The 19,011-nt window shown below is 38.3% G+C and overlaps 3 protein-coding genes across 7 annotated transcripts; 1 reads left to right on the top strand and 2 right to left on the bottom strand.

The window, feature by feature from the left end:
• The first annotated feature begins 1,136 nt into the window (after window positions 1–1,136).
• LOC135637857 (uncharacterized) lies at window positions 1,137–8,567 on the top strand. 2 transcript variants are annotated; one of them, XM_065150696.1, is made up of 11 exons: window positions 1,137–1,347; window positions 1,594–1,688; window positions 2,239–2,296; window positions 2,897–3,094; window positions 4,163–4,239; window positions 5,379–5,461; window positions 6,960–7,011; window positions 7,111–7,179; window positions 7,773–7,859; window positions 7,937–7,967; window positions 8,089–8,567. In XM_065150696.1, the coding sequence occupies exons 1-11, from the start codon at window positions 1,188–1,190 to the stop codon at window positions 8,178–8,180; spliced, it is 1,002 nt and encodes a 333-aa protein (XP_065006768.1). In that variant the 5' UTR covers window positions 1,137–1,187; the 3' UTR covers window positions 8,181–8,567. The 2 variants fall into 2 exon arrangements, with proteins under 2 accessions (XP_065006768.1, XP_065006767.1); XM_065150695.1 differs by having other exon boundaries at window positions 1,139–1,347; window positions 7,937–7,998.
• Window positions 8,568–9,177: 610 nt separating this feature from the next.
• LOC103986411 (AP2-like ethylene-responsive transcription factor AIL1) lies at window positions 9,178–12,511 on the bottom strand. The gene is made up of 9 exons (XM_009404423.3): window positions 12,144–12,511; window positions 11,512–12,052; window positions 11,323–11,405; window positions 11,194–11,202; window positions 11,024–11,112; window positions 10,820–10,893; window positions 10,679–10,729; window positions 10,473–10,549; window positions 9,178–9,970 (listed from the first exon to the last, which is right to left on the bottom strand). Exons 1-9 carry the CDS (start codon window positions 12,313–12,315, stop codon window positions 9,366–9,368), a joined length of 1,701 nt encoding a protein of 566 aa, XP_009402698.2. The 5' UTR covers window positions 12,316–12,511; the 3' UTR covers window positions 9,178–9,365.
• A 3,551-nt stretch (window positions 12,512–16,062) lies between these two features.
• On the bottom strand, window positions 16,063–19,007 carry LOC103986412 (zinc finger AN1 domain-containing stress-associated protein 15). 4 transcript variants are annotated; one of them, XR_010496845.1, is made up of 3 exons: window positions 18,040–19,007; window positions 16,724–16,835; window positions 16,063–16,571 (listed from the first exon to the last, which is right to left on the bottom strand). XR_010496845.1 is itself a non-coding variant. In XM_009404424.3 (2 exons), exon 1 carries the CDS (start codon window positions 18,506–18,508, stop codon window positions 18,041–18,043), a length of 468 nt encoding a protein of 155 aa, XP_009402699.2. In that variant the 5' UTR covers window positions 18,509–19,007; the 3' UTR covers window positions 16,063–16,682; window position 18,040. The 4 variants fall into 4 exon arrangements, 3 of the variants coding, with proteins under 3 accessions (XP_009402699.2, XP_065008903.1, XP_009402700.2); XM_009404424.3 differs by lacking the exon at window positions 16,724–16,835 and having other exon boundaries at window positions 16,063–16,682; XM_065152831.1 differs by lacking the exon at window positions 16,724–16,835.
• Window positions 19,008–19,011: the final 4 nt, after the last annotated feature.

The raw sequence follows: 19,011 nt of genomic DNA, 5'->3' as shown, positions 1-19,011 counted from the left end.
ATATCTTCCTTCTTTTGAGATACCAACAATCACAATTTTTCACACCCATATAATTAATTTTATATTTACCCTTATAAATTTTAATTCAACATATATGAATACATATACGATGATGTCATGCTGCCCTCTCGTTGACGTCAACTACAGTTGAATTTTGGTACCCTAACTAGGAGACACCAGAAGAATACCTCCCATTGGTTGGTTGTCCATTGTGAGCCCCACCTGAATTTTGGGTTACGAGAAATTACAAACAAATGAAATCAGATTAAATATTTATTATCCAAATCAAATCAAATTTGACCAAAATATTATCATTTGGTCCATCATCTAGTTTTAATAAAAATATTATATCAAGTCGATTAGACGGTAATAATTTCATCTTTATTATTTATTTGTATCAAAAAATAAAAAAAATATTTTTAAATTTTATGTTGCTAGAATAATAATCTAGTAACAACAAGGACTTTGTCATGCTTATTTATACTTACTTTTTTTTATTTTTTTAGTAAAAAATAATTATATATTTTATCCAAAAAAAAGAGGCTTTTTTTTTTTACTTGGATGAAAATATCTGATCATCAATGTTATTTAAAAATAATTAATTTTAATAACTAATTTTCATAGATTTAAAAAAATGAAAATAGTAAATCATCTTAGAATAATGTCTTAATGATTCTAAGATGATTAGTATTTTTTAATTTTTTTAATAATTAATTTTTTTTGAATAGTATATATGATCAAATTATTTTTGTCCTACCAAAAATAGATATCCTTAAGTAAAAACAAATATAGAATAATGCTCCAAATAATTAATCTAATTATCTTGAAATCAAAGAAAAAAAAATTCGACAAAATGCTCAAAATAATATAGTTTCGTAATGTTTCATTAAAAATTGGACGCTCTTTTATAATAATAATAATAATAATAATAATAATAATAATTGAATGGTTTTCTATTAGGAGAGGTTGCAACTCCCAACGGCAGGCGTCATCAAGCGGCCTGTCAACGCTTCACAGCCGTCCGATGTTTCCCAAGCGATCATCACAGCTCATCTTGTCGCCATTGCTGTCCTTTTGCCTGACTACGGTTTGAAGGCCAACACAACACGTATATATGTATTTGCAGTCAGCTACAGAGTGACAAAAGTCCAATCTTTATCGAGGCAGCGGTGCCCGTCCCTTGTGAAATGCCGTCCGTCGTTGCTTCCGAACCCTTGAGACGCTCGATTCGCGAGAAGTGGAGGAAGATATGGACGAAGAGGTCTCTGATGGGATTGCTTCTGGGGCAGTTCGTGTCTCTCCTCATCACCTCCACCGGCTTCTCCTCCTCCGAACTCGCCAGAAGAGGTAATTTCTTTTCTCTGTTTACGGTGTTATTGTCTTTCTCTGGGTGATTCGGTCTGCAGAAAGATAACACAAAGGTGAGGTTTTTGGGGATCTTTTCCCTCCTTTTTCTGCGTTTTGGATGTTATTGTCTTCTTCTCGCCTGATTGGTTTTGGCAAAGATAGCAAGGTGGAAATTTTTTGGGGGAGGTTTTTGGATGTAATCTGGGTTTTACATGGTTTCTTGAAGTGGGCCGTGGTGGGTTGCAGGTGTCAATGCTCCGACGTCGCAGTCGTTCTTGAATTACCTTCTGCTGGCAATGTTTTACGGTGTTTTTGTCGTCCGCCGGCAGCGGCCGCTCCAGGTGCTGCGATCGCTCCCTGGCATCGCTTCTTTACTGGTTGCTTTGAAATGTCCGAAAGATTTGTTCTTTAGCCTTCACAGATTGCTCAGGGGATTATCTTTGGTGGCCTTGCGTGTTTGAACATTAGTTGTTAGTTGTCATTCTTTGGAGTGAATACTTTATCACGATTGAATGAAGAATTAGAACTTGATTGTGATAGAAGATGAAGAACGACAGATAATTGGTCTTCGCTAACATACTTCTTCCCTGTGAAGGACTTTATATATGCATGTAGCTTTTTCAATCGCATTTGACTGTATACACGCTGAGAATTATTCTCTTTTCACGTGCACAGGATTCCTTTGGACTGAATGCTAGGCATATTTTATCCAGTCATCTGAGAGCTATGAATAATGACTTTATCCTGTAATATTAGCGAAAGAATAATTCCTTTAGCATATTTTTCCATGTGTATAATTTACTAGCTCATAAGGTCTTTGGCACTTACCATAAGTTTTATTGATTGATGAATTGGAATAATAATTCACATCTCACTTGAATTTTTTTACAGATAAATTGGTACTACTATCTGATGCTTGCTGCTGTTGATGTGGAAGCCAATTTTATTGGTGAGTAGTACTTTGTGATTACTACATGATAACATTTTATCTATTGCATGGATGATTTGCCTTTCTGATGAAAAAAGTTGGATTCTCAACCAAAATCCATGATGTTCTCTTGGTAGGTGATCTCTCTCTCTCTCTCTCTCTCTCTCTCTCTCTCTCTCTCTCGTATAGTTTAGCTACTATCATCACACTGGCTCCATACTCCTGTTGCCATGTAACACACTGCTGCTCTTGTATATATTGCATTTTTTTTCCAAAATGGCATCATATGAAAATTTCATGTGGATAAACCTGAACCTGAGTGAACCTGAGAGGATAGGTTAGGTTAAGATTTGCCTTGATTGTGAATGAGGTGGGTCCAAGGTGAGTAGATTTCTGTAGCCTGCAGCAATGACCAACCTACCTTTAATGTTTTTCATGTTGTTCACTTGCAATAAAACTTGAAACAATTTACTTCTGTTATTGGGTTAATCAGATATATTAGCTAAATAAAAATTATTTTAGCCATTTGGTTTTTAGACTTTGGATAAAAAAATTTCTCTTTACCTGTTAAAAATTGTTGATTTTCGTATTAATATACCTAAATTATACTATTTTTTATAGTTGTCAAATCCTACCAGTACACATCTTTGACAAGCGTCATGCTTCTGGACTGTTGGGCAATTCCATGTGTTATACTTTTCACGTGGTTGTTCTTGAAGACAAAATACGGATTAAGGAAGTTTGTTGGTGTTGCTATTTGTGTTGCTGGCCTTGTAATGGTTGTGTTCTCTGATGTTCATGCCAAAGACCGTGCACAAGGTAACTTGATACTTGTGCAACTTTCTGTATTCCTTTTCAGATTGTGATAGTAATAGAAGTTGCATATTCTATTATCCTGTTTGTTATAATCCAATTTCAACATGTATGATTGCATTCACTAAAATTTAATTATGATTAGAGGTTTTTGTCTTTTAATTTGGCTTAGAATTTTACTAGAAGGTTATAAGCGATGGATTTGTTGTACTTGTCTTTTCTTTTTTGTCATTTAGCTGGATATAAGGTTTGGCTTTGTAAACATGGTCAGCACAAATGCAAATTAGCCTTTTGCACATGGTCTCTACAAATGCAAAGTCTAGGAAGTGTGATTTCACTTTGACTCACATTCTGAATCATGATCTTATGATTTACATATTTGTTTTGGTTCTTATTTTTTTAAGTTTGAACTATCAGCTGCCCTTTTCATGTCATTCTCATGATCTTCTTGCTGCCTTGTGCTTTATCAACTTGACCTTTGGTTGTTATATCCCCAATATATATCAGTAAACCAGTAGTCATACCCTGTCAGTCCATCTCTTAGTCACTTTTGCATCATGCATCTCCCCATTTGAATATATTTCTTAAAATGCCTTTGTTCCTTGATTGCTCCATAATTACTAAATTTGGCTCTTAAAACTAAAGGCAAATTGTTGTGAATCTACTTTCAGCATTCTTTCAATTTATTATTCCAATTTGGAAGTCTCTTGAAGAAGCTGAAACCGATGTAATAAACAATATTGCAGTTCCCATGTTTTCTTCTCTATTAATTAGCTCATTACTGTGTTGCAATCTAACTTCCCCTTTATGCAAGCTTGAAATAGTCCATATATCACATTACAGAAGATAGTGAAATGAACCACATCTTTTTTTCTTATTAAGTGACAACTAATCCAGCAAAATTCTATAAGAAAATGACAACTTTCTCAAAAAAGCCTCTTGTTGGAGCAAAAGGAGTATAATTGTTCATCCTAATTTTTATTGACATATACAAACTATATAAAAATTCTTGTTCTGTTGTAGATACATAGATAACATCTCCCCTCATTTTTGGTCTTATTCTGTGTTTTACAGGAGGTCCCAACCCTTTGAAAGGTGATTTGTTTATCATTGCTGGGTCTACTTTATATGCTGTTAGTAATGTTGGTGAGGTATTCATTTTACTTTCCCTTCTTTGTTAAGATGCTCTTTTTTTCTTCTCTGGTGTTGCTAAATTCTCTTAGTTTGAATTATCTTACTTTTGATGCCTTCAAAAGATATGAAATTTTCCTTTTGAGGGGATATGACATGTCAATGATTTTTTTCTTGAACATGGTTTGTCGAAGGTGAACACCAGTCTTCCAATAATGCAATTGATCATTGTTTTTACATTGAATCATGATTCTTTTATTGAAGGGAGTTCATGTACCATGATGGTCCATTTGTCAATAAAGTGGGAAAGGTGTGAGTGAGAGAGAGGAGAAGCATTATATATAGGAAAAGGTGGGAAAGAATAGCCAACATGTAAGGTTCTTGGTTTCCTTTTTTGTCTAAGAAATTGGTTTCTTCCTTCTTGATGTCACCATATGGTCTTTGGAAAAGAAAGATAGGCTGTAATGAGCTTGCATGTTTACTGCACTAGTGCTCAATATTTCTTTCAGTAATTCTAGTGGAACCAAATTAGTCATGTTATATATATATATATATATATATATATAATGGAAAAGGTTTTTCCCATTAACATATTCATGTTTTTAAACATTTGTTCCAATGTGTGGCTTTCGTTTTCTCTTTTTTCTAGGTCTAGTGGAATTTAGTAGGGTTGCTTCATGGTTGCACAAGTTAAACTGTAACAAGTATTCTATTTTATCCTCCAATAATTTTTTCTTGAAATGGCTTTCTGTTGGCTAAGATTGCCTTGACTAGGATTTAGCACCAATTCTATCTACTTTACATTAGGTTGATGGTCAGTCAAGAAAAACACAAAAAGGGCTGCCTCTTTGATAGACCCTTCTCTGTTTTAAGTATCACTCCATATGTGACCCCATCACTGGATTTGTACTCATAGGAACCTTCTACCACTTCTGGAGGTAGTTTATAAATATGAAAAGTAACAAGTTGATTGAACATATATGGTTTACTGGAGTTTAAGTAAATCTTTCTTCTTTCCCTTATTATTTTTTGTCAATTTTTTGTTTGATCATTTTGTGATGTATTTCTCCTTAAAACTTTACCCTTTTTCAATTTAATTTGGACAGAGCAATCTCTTATCAACTAAGGAAATTTTTATGTTATGTTTATCATTCATCAGGAATTCATTGTCAAGAAGGGAGATAGAGTTGAGTTGATGGCAATGCTTGGAATATTCGGAGCAGTTATTAGTGCTATTCAAATGTATCCTTGGCCTTTTTTTGAATGCATGATATATAGCAGAATGTCAATGGCAATCATCCATCCACATTTCAGGAAATTTAATTAGTTCTAACCTCTATCAAAGGTTCAATATATTATGTATATTTACTGTACTGAATTAGAAGCACTGTTTAGGTTTCTTACTATCCACATGATCTACAGGTTTATGATCTTTTACCCCTTCATATAGCAAGATGTAGAGAACATCAGGCAAATCATTGCTGCAAATTGTATCACTTGTAGCCAATGGCTACTTTGCAACACAGGCATACTGCCATACAGAGCAATGGTGTGCATCTTGATCATTTATGTGCAGATAGTCATATTTGTTGGTCCAACTAAGGACTTATCAAGATAATTAGAATTTAGAACTTTGAAGTCGGATTTCAAATACCGATCGGACCTTGTAGGCACCAACCAATATTTATCAATTCAATGAAGGACCGATAGCAGATCACATAGGTCATTATTTTATTCTGAAGATATTGCATGGGAACAGGTCTGCATGCTGCCCATATACCTCGATTGGTTGACAAAACTGGTTGCAGTCTGAGATTTAAATCCTGTTTGAAGATATAGAGAGGTGCTATAAGGTGAACTTAATCAATGCATGCATGGGAACATAAGGAAAAGTATGGAGATTACACAAGGAACCAAGGACCATAATGATGAGAAAATATGCACAGGAGACCATGATGATGAGAAATTATAGAGTGGATCAAGAAAGATAGTCATGGATAAAAATAAGAGAACACTTAATCGAGTAATCAATAATTAGAAGTTTAAGAGTTGCAACAAATGAGCACAAAGCTGCAGAGAATCAGGATAATGATAAACAAATCCAAAGTGGATGAACAGAGGAGCTGGGAATTATTTTTAAAGTTGTATGGAAGGGAATCTACGGATTCGATAGTGATTTAGGAAATCTTCATAAATGTTTGTATCACATTTCTTGACATTATGCTTAATCACTTATTGATATTATTTAGCATGCAGTGAGTAGCTCTAATTAAGATATTATTCAACAAAGATTGCAGAACTTTGTAAATGTATCTTCTTGTAACAAGTCATATTAAGCAAATTGACGGTAAATATGTGCTATAATTTTTCTGGGTTCTCTCTTTTCTGTTGATGACCTCAATATGTTCATGAAAGATGTTGAAATAATTCTTCAGGCATATGGACACTACTTTTTGAATGAACCAATTTTTTACACTCTTACTCAACTTCACTTTACTAAGAAATATCCGTCTTTAGTTTGTCTATACTGTGTAATGTGGGTCAAAATCTTCAGCTAGTGTTTGGATCAGATCAAGCTGAAACTATGCATCATCCTGTTTAATCGTAGATAGTTTTTGTTTAATGGCTTTATTATTATCAAAACAGAAAAAAAAAAAAAAGGGCAATTCAAGAACACAAACTCTTCAAATTTGGATTTTGACAGTTTATGTTTTCATTTGTTCTCCTTAATTTTTCCTAGAAGCATTCTCGAGCGCAACGAGCTTAAAGATCTCAGCTGGACAGCTGGTGTGGTAACTCTCTCTCTGTCTCTCTGTCTCTCTCTCTCTCCCTAGATACGTTGTTTTCCAATCATATATGCTAATTTGTTTTATCTGAACATGTGATTTCAGGTGCTACCATTTCTTGGCTTTGTCTTGGCCATGTTCTTGTTTTACTCGACTGTCCCTATCATTCTTAAGGTAGGCTCTGAATGTGTTTATCAATTCCATTTTGCACTACCTGTTGATGCGACAAATGGTTTGAGGGTAGTTTCATACGATAGGCAAGAGTTATGCTGTTCAGGCACATACCATCTAGGATGAAAATTTACTTCTTTCAATTGTTGGACCTATGGTGCTAAATGCTATTATACTCGCCAATGTCTTAAAAGTCGACTAATGGGCACAAACATGAAAAGGAAAATTGATAATGGTGATAATATATTGTTCCTACTGACAAGAGAAGCTTGCTGCTAAGAACTGATAACAATTGCTCTCTGTTGGATTAACTTTCTGTCAAAATGGGAAGTGATCTGAACTAGACTGCTAATAGTAATGTGTTTTCTTCTAGCTATATTCCTGCTTCAAAAATCTCTCACTGGGAAAGCTATAGTTGAATTATATTATTAACCAAATTATCTATGTTTTGTTTCTTTGCTGACAAAATTACAATACGGTGGTTGTTAGTGTAAGAATTAAGTAGAGCTGGTGAAACAAGGAATCAACAATCTATTTTGCTGCTTCACTTCATTTTTCTCGCTCACTCATTCTTTTTGTTGTTTATCATCATGCAGATATGTGGAGCCACCTTGCTAAACCTTTCACTGCTGACCTCAGACATGTGGGCTGTTCTAATCCGCATTTTTGCATATCACCAAAAGGTTAATATTCTTGTGCGGTTATTATTATAACTGTAAAGCTATGAATCATGAGACAAATCAATTCTATCGCCCTGCAGGTCGACTGGATGTACTTCATAGCTTTCGCAGGTGTTGCAGTTGGACTTGTGATTTACTCAATGTACATGTTGTCCAAGTTCATGTTCCTTGTTGCTCCTTTTTATGACACTTTTCTAGATGACTAAACCTGTCTTTTGCATCAATCAAGCAGAAGTAAGAAAGATGAGGAAACTGCCCAGGTTGCAGTGGCTACCGACAAACAGGACCAGCCAGAGGATGAAGAGGCTGCAATGGGAAATTTGACTCGAGGATCCACTGCTGTAGTCGAGAACCAAAGTTCCGGCATCGTCAATCAGCAGCCTTCTTCTGTTACAATTTTGCCCAAGCAAGATTCGTATGTGGCGACAAGCCATCATGGAAATTGAGACAACCGCGAAGAACATTTACCGTCGCACTTTTTCACCCACAAGAACAGATAGAAGCAGCAGCCATCATGATTGTTCAAGTAGCCTCCATGGAACACTTTAGTGCCCGTCGAGCAATTTTGCAGGATTGTCTGCTGTGTCAAGTTGTCATCTGATTGTCTATATATAGTCATGGTAATTCTCCTAGATTTGATTAGGAAAACTTATCCTGTTTTCACAAACATTTATGATAATGGTATGAATATAAGGTGAGTTTTTATTGTGATTTTTCGAGCGCAAGCGCAATTTTCTCGAACATCTCATCTCTATATTCTTCTATATAGATATGTATTTTGCTAATCACTTTACTGGGCTTTAAATTCACTGATCTAAACAACACTGATTGCTTACTGTTGCTTTAAATGTTCCTATTATTTGGTGTGTTCATCATTCACAGTAACTGCATGTCCCTTTTCATGCACACACACACACACACAAAGTAGTTGTGTGTTCTTCTTTGGAGAAATAAAAATATATTCTTTTAGGTAAAAGACTTGAAGTTTTGACTTTATATCACCCTGTGGATCACACAAATCATCATTTGACAATAATTAAGTCAAACATTAGCATGATCATGACAGCATTAGCTACTCAGTCCTGAGATCACTTTCTCCTCTTCTCTGCCATTCTCAGTTCACTATTATCTCACTCTGTGTCAATGAAGAGAAACTTTAGGACAATCTGTTTTCTTGATATTATTTAGGACACCAAGTAATTTTCCATCTCTCATTTGATAGTATCTTTATATATATTGCTTGTAGATCTGCATGTTGTATCAGTTATATGATTTGATCTGATAGAAAGAAAAGGAAATGCGAATCAAATCATTTGCTCTTTCAAAAAGATCATTCATTTCAGCAACTTTACAGAGCCTCTCTCGAATGGTGGATACTTCCGAGCCGCACCAAAATTAATAGCTAGTGAGAGCTGTGGGAAGTCTCCAAAGTCTCACAAGCCATTGCTACCAACGATCACAATAGTTATCGTGCCAAAAAGCTAAGCAAAACACAGAATGAAGAATCATCTAAGCATCATCCCATACTGTAAACAGAGGAGTTCCATGGCCAGCAGCCGCAGCCATGCAGTTGGACCTCCATGCCATAGCTTGAGCTGATGCTGGCGTCCAAGTGGCGCTACCAGAAGGCGACTGCTGAGAGAGATAGAAAGTCTTCTCACTACCCTGATAGCTCCCACTGCTTCCAGCCATGACGCCATTGTACGTGACCGAGTTCGACCCAGTGCTGTGTTCGAGCCACGAAGAGTCGACGCTCGCAAGGTGGTGAAGCGCCGAGTTTGGCTGGAAGAAGCTGTGGGTGTCGGTCCCCAGATGGAGTTGGTGGAGGCCACCAAGGCCATGAGCGGCGGCCACGACGGCGTCTTCCTCCTGCTTGCACGGGAGGCCGCTCAGCTCCAGAGGTTGCGGTCGATGGAAGGCGATAGTCCGCCGCCCGGCACGCTCGGCATGCTCGGACGCCACATCCCTCAGCCGCTTGCCTGTGCCGCAGACGGTGTTGCTCTCGAGGATGCTCTTCACGTCGTAGCGGCTCATGTCGAAGTTCGTGACCGCGCTCAGTCCCCGGAATCTTATGGCAGCGACGTCGTACGCCTCCGCTGCCTCTTCTTGGGTGCCTGAAGATTACACTTGAAGCTTAGAACACTAAACCTAAGGAGTGCATTAAGCTCCATTAGATCAACCTCTTCTATGTTGGAACCAACGTTAAAATCATTTTCTGATAATGAGGTATTTCATTCGAATAGACATAACCTTTCAGTCTAATAAACATGATTTTTCATCCAATCCAAAATAAATATAATCTTTCATCCTAACGAGTCAGTCGAATATGTATAAATAGACATTGGTTGTTGCATTCATTCTATAAAAAAAATTAAATTTTATTTTCAAAATATTCGTTTATTTCTTAAGAGACAAATATCGTGAAACCGTAGCGTTGAACAAATTCGTTTTAAGAAAAAAGAGTTCAACTCTTGTCTCGACTAAATCTTCTTTTTTTTTTATGATCTAACCTAAGTTTTCCTTTCAAATTAATCTTTTTATTTCTATCAAATTACTTTAAATGGAAGAAATACAACTTCTTCCAACATTCCACATGCATGCACAAACAAAACTTACTGAAGGTTCCCAAATAGAGGTCTTTGTTCCCTGCTACTCTTCCTATCCTTGCTTGCCATCTCCCATGCTGATGATGTCTGAAACATGGGGACATATATATCTATAATTAGGAAAGTATTCCATTGGAAAGACTGATCTGAAGTGAAATATCAACAAAAGTGAAGACAAAGAGGTTGATGTTCTAAATGAAATCTAAATCTGCTTGCCTGGTTACTCCACGATAGATAGAGGCTCCTCTAGAGAATCCACTGCTCTTTCTGCATGCAAAGTATGCCATTTATGTTAACATAAGATCTAAGAATCATATACATACTTACATACATACATACATCAATGAGAAGACTTACCTCCTAATAGATGCAATAAATTCCTGCCTTGTCATGTGTTGCATCTCCTCCAACTCTTTCTCATAGTTGTTTATCTAAGTATGATCAAGCAAAACATAAATCAATCACTTGAAATGAGAGAACATACAGGAGATCATAAAGAGAGAGAGAGAGAGAGAGAGAGAGAGAGAGAGAGAGAGAGGGAGAGAAGGGACATAAACATACAGGGAAATTTGTTGTAGTGGTTGGACCCCAATACTTGAGAGCAGCCAAATCATAAGCCCTTGCAGCCTTTTCTTCTCTGTCATAGCCCCCTACAAAACCACCAACATGTGTTATTGCCTACAAACTGGAAAGGGGAGAAAGGAGTCATCATGAAGGGGTTCAATGCTCACCTAAATAGACTGCATGGATTTGGATGAGGAGGAGCCATTTGCAGCACATATTGCATCAAAGATGGTGAGAAACAAGATAGAAGAAGATGCTTAATACTAATCGAATGATAATGATGCAAGTTGATGTACCTTGTCTACCCTTGCGTGCCTGTCCTTCTCTTCGGCAGCTATTATCCCATAGATGAGCCTCATATCGACCTGTCCATCTATGCCTGAAAGCACATCATAGACTTTTGGAGTTATTGCTACTAATCAAAGAGTAAATGTTAAGTTTGCAGTAGAAAATGCTAGATTTCATCTGAAGAAGACATGCCAGACCTCGTCACACCGCGGTAGATGGAAGATCTCTGCCCAAATGTGTCGACAGATCTCCGAGGAGCTGCTGTTATTGCACCAGTTTGGGAGTCGAGGCTGCCTCCGATGGCTTTCTGCTTGTTGTCTGAGGAGGAACTCTCACCTCCGCAGCTCACCTCAGTCACCAGTAGAGGCAACGCGGAGCCCGACTGTGAGCCTGTGCTCATGCTCATCGACAGAACAACACTGGCTTGGCCAGTAGTTGCCCCGGCCGTGTCACTGCTGCTGTTATTGGCCTGCTGGTGCGGGGTGGGTTGGCTCCTTAACCATGTCTTCATCGTCGACACTCCGATAGGGTTGCCCATCAGGGCTCCATCGCGAGCGCTCGATGTCACAGATGAAGTGTCGGAGAACATGTACATGCCACGGCTCCCACATGCATCGCCAAGGAAGTCTTCGAGCTTGGGCTCTTCTTCCACCGCATTGTTTCTGCTACCGTTCGATCCAACCAGCATGGACAGCTCTGAGGCGCCTCCATCGAAGTCCAAACTCTTCGAGTTCCAATCTGCGAGCAACAATGAGAGAAGGAAAGATGAAACCAAGAAAGCTAGAAGAGTATGTGCTGATGATGCCTTGAGCATCGGGGAGCCATTGACCTTGGGTTTGATGATGGGGTCTATTGAGGGCATCCACTAATCCAAACGAGGCATAGAGGCCAAAGCAGTCAGTGGAGACATCATCGCCCGGGTGGTGCTGATGAGACTGTGAGGAAGGGAGCTCCTGCGGGGAGAGTGAGAAGGCTAACCAGTGGTGATTCATGGAAGCCATTGTAGGACTCAGGAATGTGTTGGAGAGCAGGAGGGAGAGACTGTGGATCTGCCTCACACAGCAAGGAAAAGCTAGAATCCAAGAATGTGAAGGCAGAGACCGGAGTGCAACAACAAACCAAGCACCAAGAAGGTTTGGAAGAGAGGGGAAAAGGTCAAGGCAAACTGAAACAAGAACAGTTCCAAACAGGATCCAACAGTAAATTTATATACAGTTGCCAACCTCTCTCTCTCTCTCTCTCTCTCTCTCTCTATACAAACATGAAGCCTACTTTTTCCCTAAGATGTAGTTTAGGCACATGTAACATAAGCTAGAAGCATGCTCGATAATGGAGGATTGGGAGAAAAAGATTAGAGACAAATAGTGGTAATCACAGAGAGAATCATGAAAGCAGATATGAGTAAGTTTATGATCTGAACCTAAAGATTAAAGTCAATTCCAAACTATAGTAATTAGCAAAAATATCAAAGGCTTAGGTATTGTGCATTTTACTTCACCATTAAAATGTGATTTCATGTTGTGAGGGTAGAATGATCACAGCATATATAGGATTTGTGTGTTTCAACCAATAGATTTATATGTCCTTCAAAGACCTAAGAGTGCTGATAATACTTTATTGATCCTAATGCCTTTTTATATGTTAATGTACTGTTATATGGACACTAATCTAAATTAGGATAGGAGGCTGAAGTGCTTGACCACCTGACATTTGTAGTTCTTCATGATCTAATTGTGACTGATTAGATCTCATACTACACCAAATGAGTGTTGAGTGAAATGAAGACATTTGATTCTCTTAGCAACATGAGATAATTTTTGTTAGTAAGTTCTTTGAAGTCAACCATTCTCCCTCTCTCATCTTGTTATCCCCCCCACCCCCATGTTGACCTTGTCTCTCTGCACAACCCGGACTCTCCTCTTGGGCTGTCTCTATAGATAGACCCAGCATTACCTAATACCAAAGAAATGAAGGTAAAGAACGAGAGAGAGAGAGAGAGAGAATAGTTAAAGGATCACAGAGCGTGCTATATGTGTCCCGAATGAGGACACAAACCCTCGTCTTCCGGGTCATTGGACCTATTCATTTCATTCTCCAAAACCCTTGCCAAAGGCCCTAAACAATATTACTAGTGGTGGTGAGAGAGATGAGAGAGAGGGTAAGATATGAGTGGTTCTTATCTCGGTTAATGCAAAGCTTGCCGAACCTTTGACCGTCAAAGAAGGAAGAAAGGTAAAAACACATGGCATAGATAGAACGAATATGATAAACTATGAATAAAATGCTTGTTTGTACCAAAAGACAAACACAAGCAAGAAGTCACTCACCTCTAGGGTTTTCAGCAAGGCAAATTAGCTGCTTTATCTTCATGTGAGAAGATACATTAGCAGCAGCCACACACATATGCATAGATGGACTGTGTTTTATGAACATTCACAGGCGCGATCTGCATGTCTTCTTGTATCCTGGGTTTTACGTGCATGCATGCATGCGTCGGTTCCACGTCCATGTGCATGCATGACCTATGAAATGGAACTAAGTAGAAGAAGAAAGGAAGTTAACTATATAAGCAGCCCTCCCTCTAGGGTTTGATTCGATGCAGTGTGTTCATTACTCTTCTTGAGATCAGAAGTCGTTTTGTTGTGTGGGAAGTCGTAAGATAAGCTCCTTCTATTACTAGAGAGAGAGAGAGAGAGAGAGAGAGAGAGCGTTTCTTACGGTAAGTGGGCAACCAGTGGCGTCTGGGAGAGAACGACGACCTCATGGGGAACATCTAATACTGATATCTAACCCATCTTTAACTCCAAAAAAGCAGAGTGGATCATATCAATGGTCCACACTGAGCACATGTTTACATCAATAGTTATGCCCATGTTCAAGTCTAGCTAGCACAGTTTACCAAGAAGTGTAGAGAGAGAGAGAGAGAGAGAGAGAGAGAGAGAGAGAACACAGTAATCAAGGGGTGAGTGGAAGCGGGATTTGGCCTAGGAGAAATCAGCGGACGCCCGTGCCTTCTCGGTAAGAATAACTACTCGATCATTTCCACGCACAATGACCAACGTGAAGAGAGAGAGAGAGAGAGAGAGAGAGAGAGAGAGAGAGAGGGGAGAAAAGCCAGAGCAAGAGTAAAACAAGGAGTTAAACGAGAATTAATGGTCGCTGTTGGGGAGGGAAAGAAGGATCCAAGAGCAGAGAGTTGATAGATAATAGCTAGGCTACTCTGGGACATAGCCTCCATAAAGATCATTCACCTAATTATATTCTTGTTTTGGCCTGTTTTCTGATACGTGTTTGTGGGATTGTGGGTTGAGAGAGAGAGAGAGAGAGAGAGAGAGGTGGATTTGTTTACTGCATGCCTGCTTTGGCTTGTCTGCTCTTGCAATGCTCATATCACCATAGTTTATGCCATCAGTTTGCCAAGGGTGAGGAGACTTCAGTTCTTGCACATCTATGATAGTGTGGGACTCAAACCTTTTTTGACTTGGAAGACTCTGTCATGGTATCAACAGGCTAAGTAAGAACTTAAGATTAAATGCAACCTCCAATGCATCATACTCAAACCCCATTACATTGTCTATGTTGATCCTCCTGTATGTAGACAAGTGCATGCACACACACACACACACACATGTGCATCCAAACTCCACTTCTTCTTCTTCTTCTTCTTCTTCTTGTCTGTGGCTCCATTTGTCATAAGATCAGGCTGCAGTAGGCTGAGCACAATCCAACACAAGATAGATATTATGATTGCAACTCAATTTCTATACTTTTAAAAATTATATTAAAATCCCTACATTTGTAAAAATAAAATATTGATATCTTTATATAAGATTCAAAAATAATAATTTCATAAAATTAAAATAAAAAAATTTGTTAGAATAATAAGATTAAATATTTTATTTTCATAAGTTTAAGGTTCTTAATATAACTCTTAAAAATTTCAAATACCAAAGATAATTAATTACATGAGATAATCTATAATTAACGAAATGATTACTTATTTCAATTCGCATGTAAACATAATTAGGCTTACTATATTGCAATGCATGTGAAGAGTACATATATTTGCTTGACTCAACTTTTATCAGTCAAGAGTATATATATATATATATATATATATATATATATATATATATATATATATATATATATATATATATATATATATATATATATATATATATATATAATGATGCAGCAAATTAGAATGAGTCTGAGTCAATCTAGCCAAGGCTATGGACACCAACTCATGTAAAGAATCTGGACATTTTTCTAGGTTATTGTAGAAAAATAAATTTAACTTTTATTATATTAAAATATATAAAGTCATTTAGATAACTATAAGGCCACCCAAATAATTGTAAACTAGTTGAATGGATTCATTTTGCCACCCATGGGGAGACCTTCAGATGAGAGTGTGGACTGTAAGGATTTGAAACCACAAGACATGAGCAGAAAATAAGGTTTGACTTTTATAAGGGTTCAGCAAGACAAACATGTTCTACCCTTCAAACTAGAGGTGTGTTGTGGTGGCTGAGAGTCACAGTACCCATTGACAAGAGATGCTGATTTGAACTCTGAAGCATACCTACAAACCATGCAGCTTTGCTTATGGCACCAGAAAAGAAAAGAGAATGAAGCATCATGGAAGCACACCAGGCTTAACTCTCCACCCTCCTTGTTGCCATCATCAGCAGCCAGGTCAAAGTACAGAACAAGGAAATGCAAGAAATGTGCATGCCAACACAAAAAATGAATACACTTCCATCTTTTCCTTTAGAAAAGAGAATGTTGTATGATTGGGTAACTGCAAAGCATCCAACAAAGGTAAAAGTGAGCACCTAACATCATCCAAAAGTAAGCTGCCTCAACAGCCTTTACAAGGGAAAAGTCACTGCAAACAAAGTTTAGCATCTTATGCATTACTAGGGAGAAGTTCTGAAGCACATGTGATGACAAGTAGTTCACATGGTTCTTGTTCTCTTGTAGAGTAGCCCATGGCAACATAGATATGGCTAACATGAAGGGGATCAAACTGTCCAATATGCTTTCATAAGCTTGCTTTTGAAAAAGAATTGGTTCTGCTGAAACACATGTAATGACAAATGGTTCACATGGATCTTGTTCTCTTGTAGAGTAGCCCATGGCAACATAGATATGGCTAACATGAAGAGAATCCCAATAAGAGGATTCAACTGTCAAATATCCTTTGATAAGCTTGCTTTCGAAAAAGAATTGGTTCTGCTGATTGCTTCTGCTGAAACATATGTAATGACAAATAGTTCACATGGATCTTGTTCTCTTGTGGAGTAGCCCATGATAACAGAGATAATGCAACCATGAAGAAGATCCAAATAAGAGGATTAAACTGTAAGATAAAAGTCATAGTTTAATTTGGAAATCATCTACCTGTTAGCCGATATAGCAAAAGTCTTATGATCTTCCAAAATTTATCATCACAAAGTCCAATGTAAAGAAGCAAAAGGTGGGGTGAACTGTGAAATAGAAGCTTTTTCTGCATCTGAATATAATATGTGGTCGAAAATGGGGGGGAACGAAAAGTTAATGAGTTGAAATATTCATGAAATTAGAGAAGAACAATAAGCAATAAGAACTAGCAGCTCTTATCATCCATTATCTAATTATAGGCTTGCTTTAAAAAAGAATTGGTTCTGCAGAAACACATATAGTGACAAATAGTTCACATGGATCTTGTTTTCTTATGGAGTAGTGCCTTGACAACATAGATATGGCATCCATGAAGAAGCTCCAAATAAGAGGATTAAACTGTCAAATAAAATTGATTGCATCATTTGGAAATCATCTATCTGTTTCTATGGTCTTCCATAATTTGTCATCACAAAGTCTTGTATAAAGAAGCCAAAACAGGAAGGAACTAGTACCAAAAGTCAGTCACACAAACTCAAGTTCTTTACATGAAATCAAAATGTGGTTGAAAATGAGGGGAATGAAAAGTTATCCAGTTCAATAATTATTCATGAGATTAAAGAAGAAGAACAAGCAAAATGAATCGCAGCATTAATCATCTATTACTTCATTATAAGCTTGCATCAAGAAAGACTTGGTATGAAGTCCGATTGCTGCTGCATTATCAGGATTATGGCAGAACTTCAAGAACCCTCAGCAGATGAGAACTAAACGAAATCAATTTCTTGTGAGAATGATTGCTACTTAGCTTCTCATAGCTAAAAGTAGATGCAAGCAGCTAAAATTTCCATCTACATTTTCTAGTAACATGGAATTCTTCCTCATTGTTATTACTCTGAGAAGCCAGTAATAGTTTGATCTTCAATCTTTAGCTTCAAACAATAAGTAATTATCAGGAATAACTATTCAGAATAGGAAGAGAATTGTTCATGCTTCCATCCAAAGAAAAAAAAAAAAGGGTCCTCCATTTCCCAACCAAAAAAAGGCAGTCCTGCTACAGAGACCTGCCTAGCAGCCCCTTTCTCATCACACCAAACAGAGAGAACAAAAGCACAAAAAGATGGCAAGAAAAGAAAGAAGCAACAACAAAATTAAGCCCAACAGCTAACTTGTAAGCCAATTACTGAAGCAACTTATACCAAAAGCAATTCATAATTGTAGCCATATTGTGGTTGAAGGATAGCAACAGCATACTATTCTAATCCAATAGACTTGGTAAAGAAGAAGGCTGCTTCAATCGACTATCAAGCAACAGAAACCATGGAGAATGACAGAACCTCAAATCTTAATGATCTTAGCAGCTCTTATGAGGGGGTTGGCCTTCGCAATCTGCTCTCTTCCAGCAGCTTTGTAATCAAAGGAGCAGTCGTGGGTGTCGGAGTACCGGTGGCTAGCGCAGAAGAGATCCCCGCACCGGCACCGGAAGCCGGTGAGCCCCACCCTTTTCCGGCAAGTCGAGCACCGGTTGATGTAGCGAAGGGGAGGGGCCTGCTTGCTAATCTTCATCTCGAAAGAGAGAGCGGCGCCGGAATCGGCCGCCGCTGGATTTCCTGAATTCTCAGGCATCTCGGGAACTGGGAGCTCCTGGGGAGGCTTCAGGCAAAGAGAAGGTGGGGACGGTGGTGCGGGCGGAGGAGAGGGAGACGGAGAAGAGGAAGAAGAAGAAGAAGAAGAAGAAGACGAGGAGGACGAGGGTTTGAGGATCTCAGCTTCATCTTTGTCAAGGTTGCAGCTTTCCCCTGCCATCTATCCAAATTCAAGAAGAATACAAAAGCAATAGCCAGAAATGCTAATAAAAGGGAATAAATCGAGAGAAAAAGAGATCGCCGCAAGTGACAAATCCAAGTGAAAAAGGCTTAAATCTCAAGGGAAAACAAGAAAGGCACCGTCCTTAAGGAATCAGAGACGAGCGGCGTGGATGGTGAGAACAAACATTCGATAAAGCTGACACTTTTCTCCACGGATTTGGGCAAATATTAGAACTGGCAGACGATCATAGCCAGAGAACGAGAGGGTGGTACCTTTACCAAGATCAGAGATCGAATCGAGATAGGATGAACGAAATCTTAAAGAAGACAACGGAAACCCTGGAATCAAGCTCACCGATTGGGAACTTTCAGATGGAATTAAGGTCTGGGGAGCGAGGCGACGACGGGAATCTCCTCGAAATGGATCGAGCTCGATCTAAAGATCGAGGCCGAAGCCGTCGGGATTCGATGGGGGGGGGGGGGAGGGGAGCTGCGTGCGCA

The sequence above is a fragment of the Musa acuminata genome, chromosome BXJ3-5, assembly GCF_036884655.1.
Source record: "Musa acuminata AAA Group cultivar baxijiao chromosome BXJ3-5, Cavendish_Baxijiao_AAA, whole genome shotgun sequence".
In the NCBI taxonomy this organism is placed as follows: Eukaryota; Viridiplantae; Streptophyta; class Magnoliopsida; order Zingiberales; family Musaceae; genus Musa; species Musa acuminata.
This window is presented reverse-complemented; position numbering and strand designations above follow the sequence as displayed.